At 32.6% G+C, this 12,736-nt stretch overlaps 1 protein-coding gene and 1 pseudogene across 1 annotated transcript; both read left to right on the top strand.

The window, feature by feature from the left end:
* The first annotated feature begins 914 nt into the window (after positions 1–914).
* LOC134278131 (uncharacterized) lies at positions 915–12,219 on the top strand (annotated as a pseudogene).
* LOC134278130 (uncharacterized) lies at positions 3,465–4,678 on the top strand. The gene is made up of 2 exons (XM_062760449.1): positions 3,465–3,965; positions 4,166–4,678. Exons 1-2 carry the CDS (start codon positions 3,639–3,641, stop codon positions 4,199–4,201), a joined length of 363 nt encoding a protein of 120 aa, XP_062616433.1. The 5' UTR covers positions 3,465–3,638; the 3' UTR covers positions 4,202–4,678.
* Positions 12,220–12,736: the final 517 nt, after the last annotated feature.

The following is a 12,736-nucleotide window of genomic DNA, read 5'->3' as shown; positions in this document are numbered from 1 at the left end:
TTTATATTGTTTAACGCCGAGGCGGCAATATTTCAGCCATTTTCGGCGGACAAGTTTGTTTATTGACCGGTTTTGTGAAAGTTTTTGGTTTCTCTGGCGGCCCCCAATGAGCCTACTCTTTTTCGAACTCCAGAGAAACGGTCTTTTGCGTGCTAAGGGGGTTGTTATCCCTGACACGGGGCACCATTTAATGTCCCATCCGACGGACTTAAAATTTAAAAATAGGTAAACTGTTATGAATATGTAAACTGTTAAAAATAAAATGATCTAAATATATTTCAAAAAAGTGCTCTAATCATTTTTATATTTTATTGTAAAAATCAGTTTCACGTAAATATTCCCAAATTGCATGTACATTAACATTTGTAAAAAGTTCATATATGGTTTTTGCATTACCAAAAAGTTTACTTCGAATGGGCGTAAAATCAGAACATTCTAATAAAATATGATTCACAGTTATCGGACAATCACAGGATATACATTCCGGCTGAGACTCCCGATTCAGTAAGTATGCATGTGTAACTTTAGAGTGACCAATACGTATTCTTGATATAATTACTTCGTCTTGACGTTTCAGACCGAAGTCACATGATTTGTTAACTTTGTTTTCGATAGCATAAAGCTTACTTTCATCATAAAAAATTCCAATAAATTCGCCAAAGAGAATGAACGTAAATTTTAACAAGATATTTCAAATCAGTGTAAGGAATTTTGAATAAAGTAATTTCATGTTGAAGTGCTATTTTTGCTGCACTGTCAGCCCTAGTGTTTCTAGGGATGCCGATGTGGCTCGGAATCCAACAAAAATTAACTTTTTTACCCTTGAGAGTGAGATGAGTGTACTGAATTAATATATCTAAAATATAAGGATGATCAAGATTCTTTACGTTCCAATGTAAATGGGAAAGTGAAAAGCAGGTTTGCCGCTCACGAGGACTTCGTTACAACTGTAGGAAAAGGACTTTTCGGAGAATTTACTTTGCATTATTTTGACATGCCTGAAGAATCAAGTGAGATTCCTGAAAGTTATTTACCAACTAATGTGCACTTTCTCCACAAAGAAAAACGTAAAAAGATATTTCATCAAACAATGGACAAAATCCTTGATAAGATATTAGCTAGATTTTGGGTAAGTTGCTCATTTTAATTCATACGACATTCTAACTTACAAAATACCATTATTCAAATTTTAATTCCACTGTAGGTTTTAGCTCACCAAAGGTGAAGGCTGAAATATGCTCTTCTGATCAAAATTTGTCTGTTGTTGTAGTTGTCATAAACTTTTCATAATGTCCTCCTCTTCTTAGAACTTCTTCAAATCATGACCACGAGGGATGGGTGTAAAGAAAGACCAAACTATCAAATCTAAGTTATGTTAAGAAATATATAGGAAAAATGATTTCAAATTCCAGTCTTGATAATTCATATTACTTATTGAGAAGCAGCATCCTCTGTTTTTTAAATTAGTGTATTGTAGATTCACATTTAAGATCAAAGTACTGAAAGTACTGAAAAGCGGTTAGCATGCTTTCATCTAATATGTACCGAAACTAGTGCATGAAATGATGATATTTAAGTATGCATATCTTTGTCCAATGTCATCAGAGAAAAAAAAACAGACATTCTGTTTTTGTAATACTTTACTTAATAGTAAAACCAATAACATTCCAAACTGATGTCACAGATGGATGCAATCTAATTAAAATTAGATGTTCCGAATCCACTACTGCTTCTCAAACATCTAACAACATCCTATTTGGGGTCATGTAAGAGTGAATCTTTAATTAGCCAAAGAAAATGGTTCCTCCGAAATCTTGGCTATAGTTCAGATGGGTTTCTTGTTTTCACCACCGAACCAAAACACCCGAGGAGTTTTGTAGTATACAAAATATGCATTGCAAAAGCTGTGTTATGTATGACGTGTGGGGTATCTTGTATAGTTTGTGATCTTTCGTTTGCATTATTCACGTTCAGATGCCAGACTGCAGACTATACATGAAATTTATTCCAAAATTACTTTAATTCAACGTAAGACAGTATCAATAATGATGATATGTAGCCGTGGAATTAATTTGAGAAATGTTTACCGAGGCTTAAATCTACATGGCCAAAGTGTTTGTGTTTACTAGTACATGTATTCATAATCGAAAGGTCGCTCTGATGTGACCCCGAATGGGATGTTTGAGAAGCGGTAGCGGATTTGGAACATTTAAATAAATTTTAATTAGATTGAAATGCATGTTTCAAAATTTAAACAAGAGATTTCTTCAGTTTGAAAGACAGGAAGTGCATTTTTAAAAGTTCTCTCTTGGTGGCATCCAGTCGTTCTCTGGATGAAAACAATTATGTTGATGTTGAAAATGTAATTGTCTTTCATGCTCTATTGAATCTGAAATTAGGTAATTGTAAAGCCTACTATAGCAAACAACGAAAAAAATGACATGTTAAATTCTTTAGATTAATGGATTTGGAGTAGTGTAGATCTACAGCTGGCTAGTCAGAGAAAAAAGGATGGCTGAGCAGAGACTTTGTAAATGAATTGATATCAGAGAGCTCCAGATGTGTAGGCTCACTGCGGGTGTAACCTGTCAAAGAGGGATGCTTACTTCTTCTAGGCAACGGATCCCACCTCTTGAACTTTCGGGAGTCAGCTTTTCTTCTTAAATCGATCATTGACCATTCTGTATTTTGATACAGATACTGAATACTTCCGTTTAGTAATATTATGAACTACTACTTCTACAGGAAGACTGGCGAGTAAACAAGATTATCAAGCTTTATGAAATGTACTTTATTGACTTTTCGAATAAAGTAAATGGTAAATGAGAATCATTTAAAAGAAGTCTTGCACAATATGTCTAGATAAGGACATATAATGTGTTTTTGCCATATACTCTTCATGCAATATTGTTCTCAAAAAAAACATGTGAAAAGGAAAGTTGTCTAATCAATCAATACTAGTATTTAAAAATTCAAATGTACACTAATAGTCAGTGTAACTTAAGAAGTTATCAGTGTCATTTTCTTCAATATGTCGGTTAAACAATATACACTGATTTCTTTTCTATCAATGTGCCTCTAAACACCTGTATTTTAATTTAATTCTTCTCAAACGCTCAAAATAATAATCGAAGAATTGGACAAATTCAAATTTAAAAAGTATTTTCACAGCTAATAATACGTTCCCTAGGAATTGATCAAATTTTCAAAACTTATAAATAAGCATTAAGTATATATTTTAAATTTTTGCTAATTGCCAAGATTAAGAAAAAGTGTAAAACTTACAGATGTATTCGGTGTTTTTGTAAAAGCGTTTTTCAGGTACTACTTAACTTAATAAATGGTGTTTCTTAATACTTTGGCAAGGAAAATCAAACTTGATCGAGAGATTTGCTGATGTTTTTGCAGTCTGTAATAATTTCAACCTGCTCTATAATTAACCGTATCGTTCAACTTTCAAAAATAAGACTTCCGGTGTGGCTGCGCAAATGGCGTGAAGTGAGAAGGAGCAGAGGGTCGTTTTTTCTGTTTTCCTAAGTGAACATTAATATTTGATACGAGGCATTGCAGATAGTTTTCTTAATTACGTGAAGACATTCGTGTTTTAGGTGAATTTCAGGTATTTTCCTCTTTGTTAAATGCAACAGACTGTAAGTCACTACTTTGCACAAGGAAATTCGGGAAGCTCGTGCAAGATGCCGAAGAGAAAAGATACGGAGAAGGAGAGTGCGCAAAATGATGAGGTGTCAAATAAAGAGTTAAAGGAACTTTTCTCTAATCTAATACAGAAGTTGGAGAGTTCAATGAACGAGAGGCTTACTGCGCTTGACAAAAAAGTAGAGGAAACGCTGATCGTTATTAAGGAGGAGATAACTGATATGAAAACAGCGCTTCAAAACCAAGATGACCGATTAACTGATTTAGAAAAGCTAAACACAGAGGTTATACAACCCCAAAGTAAAAAGGTAAGCCTTCTTGAGGCTTCTTTAAAAGAACTGCAAGATCATATTACATACCAAGAGTTAAGATCTCGGAAATACAACCTCTTATTTTATGGCATTCCTAAAGCAGAGAATGAAGTTTCAAACGAGGTTATTGTGAAATTTTTGAGTGAAAAACTGGGCATGTCAACAGCAGAGTCTATAATGATTAAAAACTCTCATAGGGTTCCAAAAAACCCCAACAGCAGTTACAAACCTGAAGCACCAGAAGCAGTCATTGTTAAATTCGTTCTTATGGAGGACCGTAATATGATACTAAATCATGCCAGAAACACTACCCTACCGAAAGGCTATGCAATACGAACAGATCTACCCGTGCATTTGAAGAGAAAGAGGGCAGAGCTGGCTCAAAAAGCATATGAACTCAGGAAATCAGGAATGAAGACGAGAATCCGTGAAACGAAAGACGATGTGATTCTGGAGTATCGACAAAAAGGAGAAAAAGAATGGCTCGCTTTTAGTGATTCCTTCTAATTGATCTAGATAAGAACAAGATTATTTGCAGGAGATGACAGGTTGTAGGAGTATGATATGGTGAAGGTTTTGTATATCTGTAAAGTGATGAGTTATGCTACAGTTGGTATCGTGTTGTTTACTTGTCAAATAATAAGTATGTTTTAGATGCTATTAGAAAGATATACTAAGGTATGCTGCAGATGTTTAAAAGTAAAATACCAGTGTTTTGAGCTTTGGATGATATCTGTAAAATTCAGAGTTACGCCTTAGTTGTTAATAACTTGTAAAATATTGAGAATTTTTGGTATCGTTATCTGTGAACTACTGTGTTATGTCATAGTTGATAACTTGTAACATATCTACATGTAGTATGTCTCAGGATATATATTTGTTTGGCAGCTTATGGTTTGCTGTATAAATTACATGGGGACATATTGGTTTTTTCTTTTTAATGTAATAAATACCTAAATTTCAACAAAGATTACAAAGATTACTGGTAGAAGTTCTTAGAGGAGCTTGTATTTATTATTATTTTTTCTATGAGAGAACTACGGTTCACTATCTTATTTAGGTGGCTAAGTTAAATTAAAAAGACCCAATGCGATGTAATACATGAATTTTCTTGATTTGTTTTGTTACCATACAGGAAGTATTTTTCATTTTTGATATATGTGTGAAAGAATGGAGAGTATGCAACATGCATATTTTTTTTGCCTTTATTCAACTGTGTAGTGTAATCTATGACTAAGTTAAAAATTACTTCTGTAAACTGCAGAGGTTTACATGATTCTATGAAAAGAAAGGATGTCCTAAACTATTTAAGAAATTTTAAATCATCTATTTATTGTTTACAAGACACCCACTGTACAGAATTAGAGAAAAATTCAGTTTATGCCCAATGGGGTAATGACATACTCATCAGCTCAGGAAAATCAGATGCAAGAGGGACTTTAACCCTTTTTAATAACACAAATGAAATAAAAATTTCTAAAGTTTATAGTGATAATGAGGGGAATTTCATTATATCAAATATAATGGTGGATAACAAGTACTCAATCACTTTGGTTAATTTATATGGTCACAATAAAGATAATCCTAAATTTTATGCAGAAATAAGTGATAAAATGGATGATTTTTTTGATACTGACTTTATAATTATGTGTGGAGACTGGAATGTAGTACAAGATTACCAGTTAGACTGTTACAATTATGTTAGAGAAAACAATCCCAAAAATAAACTTGAAATTGAAAAATTAAAATCAAAATTCAATTTAGTAGATCCTTGGAGAATCAAAAACCCAGATGCTAAAAAATATACATGGAGTAGGAAGAACCCAGTAAAACAGGCTAGACTTGACTTTTTTTTAGTATCAGAGGAACTCTTATCAATTATAAATGATGTTCACATGATGCCAGGCTATAGGACTGATCACTCTATCATAGAATTAGATATTACTATTAATGAATTTAAACGTGGAAAGGGATTCTGGCGTTTTAACAATTCCTTATTGAGAAACAAAGAATTTGTGACAAATGTTAAAAAAATTATAAGGGAAACGGATAATGAATATCGTATTGATGAATCAATGTTAGGAATACCAGATAATCTTTTTCTTGATGTTCTATTAATGAAAATAAGGGATATGGCAATACAATTATCTGCAAATTTGACCCGAGAAAGGAGGGATCACAAAGCAAAGATTGGAAATCAACTTAGAATTTTACATGATATGTATAATAATTACCCTTTGTCAATTTATCTAGATATGATAAGTGACCTTGAGACAGAATTAGAGGAAATTAGAAAATATGAATTGAAGGGGCTATTGTTAAGAAGTCATTGTAAATGGATAGAAGATGGGGAGAAACCTACAAAATATTTTTGTGCCTTAGAAAAAAGAAATTATGTCAATAAAAATATTAGCAATTTAATCAATAATGATGGTAAATATGTAAATAAGCAAGCAGATATCTTAGAAGAAGTAAGGAACTTTTACAAAAAATTATATGAAAACAAAGATCAGGAGCTTGATGATGTAAATCTCTAAGACTTATTCCAAAACTTTGAGGTTCCTAAAATAAATAATGATATGAAAAACATTTTAAATGCTGAAATTACAAAACAAGAAATACTTCAAGCTCTTAAAAATTTTAAGAACGACAAAACACCTGGAACTGACGGTTTTACAGCAGAATTTTTCAAGTTTTTTTGGACAGATATTAATTCATATATTCTCAAATCCTTTAATTACAGCTATGAAGTAGGTCAATTATCTTATACTCAGATGCTTGGAATTATTTCTATTCTACCAAAAGGCAATAAGCCAAGGGAACAATTAAAAAATTGGCGACCAATTACATTATTGAACATTACATATAAACTCTTATCTAGTGTCTTAGCAAATCGAATGAAACCAATTCTGTCAAAAGTAATACATGAAAATCAAAAAGGGTTTCTTGCTGGTAGATATATTGGTGAAAACTCAAGGTTATTATATGACATCATACATTATTGTAAAGAGAATGATCATTCAGGTCTTGTTCTATTGATTGACTTTGAGAAAGCATTTGATTCTATTTCTTGGAGATTTATTTTTAAAGTACTCAGATTTTTTAATTTTGGTGAGAATTTTTTAAAATGGATAAAGATTTTGTTTAGAGAACCTAAGTTATGTGTTATTCAAAATGGTATTTTTTCTGAATTTTTCCAAATGGGACGAGGTTGTAGGCAAGGTGACCCAATTTCACCTTACTTGTTCCTACTATGTGCAGAAATAATGGGAATTATGATTAGAAATAATAAATTAATAAAGGGCATTGTTATTGAAGATAAAGAATATTAACTACTACAATATGCTGATGATACAGTTTTATTAATGGATGGTTCAGAAGACTCAATTAGATCAGCTTTGTCTTTAGTCAATCAGTATTCCAAATTCTCTGGACTGAAGCCAAATTATGATAAAACTCAATGTATTAGGATTGGATCTACTGTTCATACTGATGATAACTTGTGTGATAAATATCAAAACTTGATGTGGTCACAGGAACCATTTACAGTGTTAGGTATAGTATACTGTGTAGATCTAGACACAAACACTATGTTTGATTTGAATTTTTTGCCAAAGATTGACTCTGTCAAAAAGCTTATATCATCATGGTCTAGAAGACATTTATCAACGGCAGGTCGTATAACAGTAGTAAAAACCTTGCTTTTACCTAAATTTAGTCACTTATTAATTAGTTTACCGAGCCCTTCTAAAGAAAAACTCAAAGAAATTGAAGCTATATTTTTTCATTATATCTGGAATACCAAAACGGCTAGGGTGGCTAAAAATATTATATGCCAAAGTTATGAAAACGGTGGTATGAGAATGACATGTCTTGATTCATTTTGTAAAAGTTTAAAAATTACATGGATTCGCAGATTGTTTGATATTTCATGTAAATCAGCCTGGAAAGAATTGCTAAAAGATTTAATTCCTGACATTAAATATTTAGTTATCTATGGTAGGGATTTTTCAAAAAAACTTAAGAAAGATACGGAAAATGTTTTCTGGAATGATGTTTTTTCAGCATTGTTGGATTTGAGATTATGTATTGATGATCAAACATCTATTTTAAGTCCCATATGGTATAATCCATCAATATGTATAAACAACAGAAGTGTTTGTTATAAGTCATGGCTGAGACAAGGTATACAATTTGTTTTTGATTTTTATGATACAAATGGGACTTTGTTAGGATACCAAGACTTTTGTAAACAATATGATTTAAAAACACCTTTTACAATGTTTTTAGGCATAACAAATTGTATTAGAAAATTACAGTTGAATTATGATCATAATATAATTCAAAGAAATCAACCTTTCTTTCCAAAATTCTTACAAACAATAACAAAAAGCAAACAAGGTGCAAGAGATTTCTATGATGTTTTTATTAGTCAGAAATACAAAAAACCAAAAAGTGAAATGAAATGGGAAAACATTTTAGAACAATGTTGATGAATTTTGGTGGAAAAAACAAAACATTCTGTTTTTTAACATAACAAATGATATACAGTTAAGATGGTTCCACTATAGAATTGTACATAGAATTTTAGCTACAAATACATATTTACACAAAATTGGTGTTACTGACTCAGATTTATGTAGTTTTTGTAAGAAACACCCAGAGACACTTTATCATCTTTTTTGGGAATGCGAGTGTGTTGCAGAAATTTGGGAAAATGTACTGGATTGGATGAAAGAACAGTTTGGAGTTGATATATCTCTAAACAAAGTTGATGTTTTGTTGGGAAAACATTATAAATATAACAATATATTTAATTTAGTAGTATGTATAATAAAAAAGCATATTTATAGAAATAGATGCAAAAAATGTGTACCATCTTTTGAGAGGGTCAAACAAGAGGTTATGTATTATTTTAATTGTGAAAAATATATTTATAAGAAAAATGGGGAAATGGACAGTTTTAAAAAACGATGGAATTTGATAATGTTTTAATATGATTAATATTTTTGAAAAAACAATGCAGTTACAGATGTACATCAACTTTTCACTGATTATATTAAGATTTCAGTTGTTAAATATTATTAAAAATATAATCATATGCATGTTATGTAGCGAAAGGTGTGTGAATGATATGTGAAAAAAAATGTCCTGTCACATTATGATTGTGTAATATATATGTGTATCATGTATGTTACTTAGTGAACCCAGGGCCCCAACCCTGGCACTATTATATACTTGGACATGTGATGGGGCAATAAAAAAAAAAAAAAAAAAAAAAAAAAAAACTTTCAAAAATAAACTAACAGTTGCTATAAATCGCGATCGCACGATGTACATGTAATAAGGACCAAATTCTCAGTTCTTTGAAGTTAGTGTTCTAAGTATTGTCAATGCTCTGGTAAATACTAATAAGAATTCGATATAATCGTTATAATAGCCACTCTTCATACACAGCATATTGTCAATCTCTCACCAGGGGGCGTATTACGCCAGCAGTATACAAATCATAGGAAGCGCTTTGCTGAAGTTACCGTTGTCGATAGGTAGCGCCTTGTGGAAGTTTCCGGTTTTGGTTGCAGAAGGATAAGGTTACGTGCCACAAGTTTATCTTTTTAAAAAAAAGATAGGCGAGCTATCGCCGTAGCAATTTTTAAATACAGAAAGGAAGGTTCGTGGTCAACTAATTTATTTTGCTGAAGTCTTTAATGTTTAATTAGTATAAAGTCTGATAGTTAGAGTTATAATCTTTTGTGTAGTGAATTTTATAGAATTAAAATTATATTAGTGTGGAAGTACATTTTATCAATCGCTTATTGTGTCTTGCCAATTCAATAAACTTTGAAAAGAAAAGAAGAGATTTTTCATGAGGTTGACGGCATTATCCAGGAAGGTGGTAAAACTCGCAAGCTAGATGTCTAGAATCTTAGCATTATATGAAAATAAGTTTTTCTTGTGTAGTTTACATTAAAGTGTAAGTTACACTGTAAATAAACAAATTTCAGAATCAAACAGAAAAGACCCGTGCTACTTAATGACACAACGAAATTGTTATAGTATACAGTCTATCTATGGTCGTTTTCACAGACAGCTAGACCGTATGAAGTTTTCCCAGAATGCCCGACCGTGAAGCCGATCGCTAGCAAAAAACTTTCCTTGTCTTTGTTTAGAACAATCAGATAATGACTCGGGCTTTTCCGTCAGAAAAAATGGAAAATTTGAAGTATTACAATTATGTAGTTATCTTTAAAGTGTAAACTACACAATAAATAAACAAAGTTATTTAATGATACAACGAAATTGTTATCGTACGGTCTATCTATGGTAGTTTTCACAATTTTCCCAGAATGCACGGCGAGCATGCGTATTCAAGGACTTTGGACTAACGTAGTTGCTAGCGCTCGAGAGCGCTAGCAATAAAGCGATGTCGATAGGTAGCGCCTTATGGAAGTTTCCGGTTTTTGGAGCCATGCCATAAAGCGGTTAGCTAGCTAACCGCTTAAAAATCATCTTCCCTGGGATAAGAAGTATTATTATTAAAATTAGACGTAAGATTCACTCCCATACTCGCTACATTAACATCTAACAACATCCAATAGAGGGTCACGTCCGAGGTTAAATTCAGAACAACTGGAGACTTATTCACTTCAGCAAATGTACAATACTTTTGCAGGCGACAATTTGATTGGTTGATAGAATTTGACTTCTGACGTGACCCTCAATGGGATGATGTTAGTGTAGCAAGTGGATTTAACATCTTAACTATGTGGATTGCACTAGATGATGAAATGTCTAAAAAAAAAAAACCTTTAAAAATTTTCCAAAGCCACTGATTAGTCAAAATATGGAAGCATACTCAGTTAGTGTAGTTTCAGTTTGGTTTGTTTAAATCATGTCCCCCTTTGCCAAAGGGGGGAGGGATAAGTAGGAGACCACTTATCAGCACTGAACTGAAATTTGCTTTTTCTTAGCCAAAGTGTTCAGGTGAGTGAAGTGGCCTATGAGTCTCTTGTTACTAGTATTTAGGTAGTGCATGCTCATGTTGCATATACCGGTATTTTTAACTGCTTGAAAACCAAAGTCATAACAAACCTATCAAATAAAATAATGGTTTGCAACTGTTCAATTGCTAAGTACTCATATGTTATTGTAAGTTAAAAATTTCATTATAAACAGTTTTCCCTGTATACATGTATCCTTGTTTTGCAGGATTTGGAGAATGATGAGTCTTCTCTGATTTTGGACTTGAAAGTTAAAATTCAGAGCACTGAATTACTGATACAAGCTCCTGTACAAAATGGATATGCCAAATTGAATTTGCGCAAGGGACAAGAAAATAGGATTACCATTGTACAAATACCTATTGCTTTGCTTACAATTGGCAAATCGGTTCAGTTTACTGTAAATGGAGATACAGTATCTGCAACAAGAATTAACAAAGAAACTGATGACATTCAGAATTACTCTACGTGTTTTCTACAGTATGTATTTCTTCTTTGGAATGTCATGGATGCCATCAAAGACGGTGATATATTAAGAACAAATGTATGTTTAAAAACAATGATTCCTTTGTTTTACTGTCATTCAGAACTATCAACTATATTAAAATATCTTGCTGAATGCATTGACTACATTAGTTCTACAAAGATGTCAATGAACGTGAGAGCTGCATCATTCATCAATAAAAGTGGGCGCATTGGAAAAAACAAACCAGCAGACATAGAAAAAGTAAAACTTTTAAAGGAACTTATCAGAGGATTTGGTTCCAATAAAACAGAAAATGCCATTGTTGGAATCTCTAAAGCTGCACCAGTTATCGAATCAGTGGTCCATCACTTTGATGAAGAAGCAGGGATCTGTGAGCTCAGAATAACACATAAATCAAGATCTCTGGAAAGTGACCTAAAGGTATATGTTAGAGAAAACCAGGGAATTGGATCCATTTAGTAACCAAGGGAGAAGTTTGCAATCATACAAGGGAATAAATGCTTATCCTATTTACTCTGTAAACAGGGAGAAATTTCATCAAGTTGTCCTAAGAACGGCACAGAGATTACGTAGGGGACAGATTTCTGACCAAACAGAAGAAGACGCTCGTGATATCGAGGGTGGTTATAGTGATAGTGATGATACTGGTTCTCTTTTTGAGTGATGGATAGAAACAAAAACAATATTTAAAATTTCTACTTTCATTTGAAAACTTGTTATTTATAAGTTGATAAAAAATACAAAGCTTAATCCTCAAAATAGTTTTGCTCATTGTGTTACTTAAACAAACAAACAATGCATGTACATATTCTCAGAATTGACAGCTACGTTGGACTTGTAAGTTTAGTCAATAGGTGCTATATTCACTTAAGAATGTTGATTCAAAAATACACAATATTATATAAGAAGATTATTAGGGCCCCGCAAGGATTTGCGGGTGCCCTATAGTAATCACTCTGTCCGTCCGTCTGTCTGTCTGTCTGTCCGTCTGTCACTCTTCCGTCCACAAATTTTCTGTTTTTTTCTAATAACTTTTTTTATGGTTGCCCAATCAAGTTTAAATTTGGTATGGTAGTTCAATGGGCAGAAATACATATTTTGATGCTAAGTTTGGTTCTCTATGTCTTCTGGTTTGGAGCTGGGGTGGTGGGGTAGATTCCTTAACTATGCATAAGAATGAACGGGCAACTTTTTTTATGGTTGCCCAATCAAGTACAAATTTGGTACGGTAGTTCAGTAGGCAGAAATACATATTTTGATGCTAAGTTTGGTTCTCTATG

Source organism: Saccostrea cucullata, unplaced genomic scaffold (assembly GCF_032062105.1).
Source record: "Saccostrea cucullata isolate Sc308-1 unplaced genomic scaffold, CSIRO_AGI_Scuc_v1 ctg2372, whole genome shotgun sequence".
Lineage (NCBI taxonomy): Eukaryota > Metazoa > Mollusca > Bivalvia > Ostreida > Ostreidae > Saccostrea > Saccostrea cuccullata.
The sequence above is the reverse complement of the archived record's forward strand: the minus strand, read 5'-3'. Positions and strand labels throughout refer to the sequence as shown.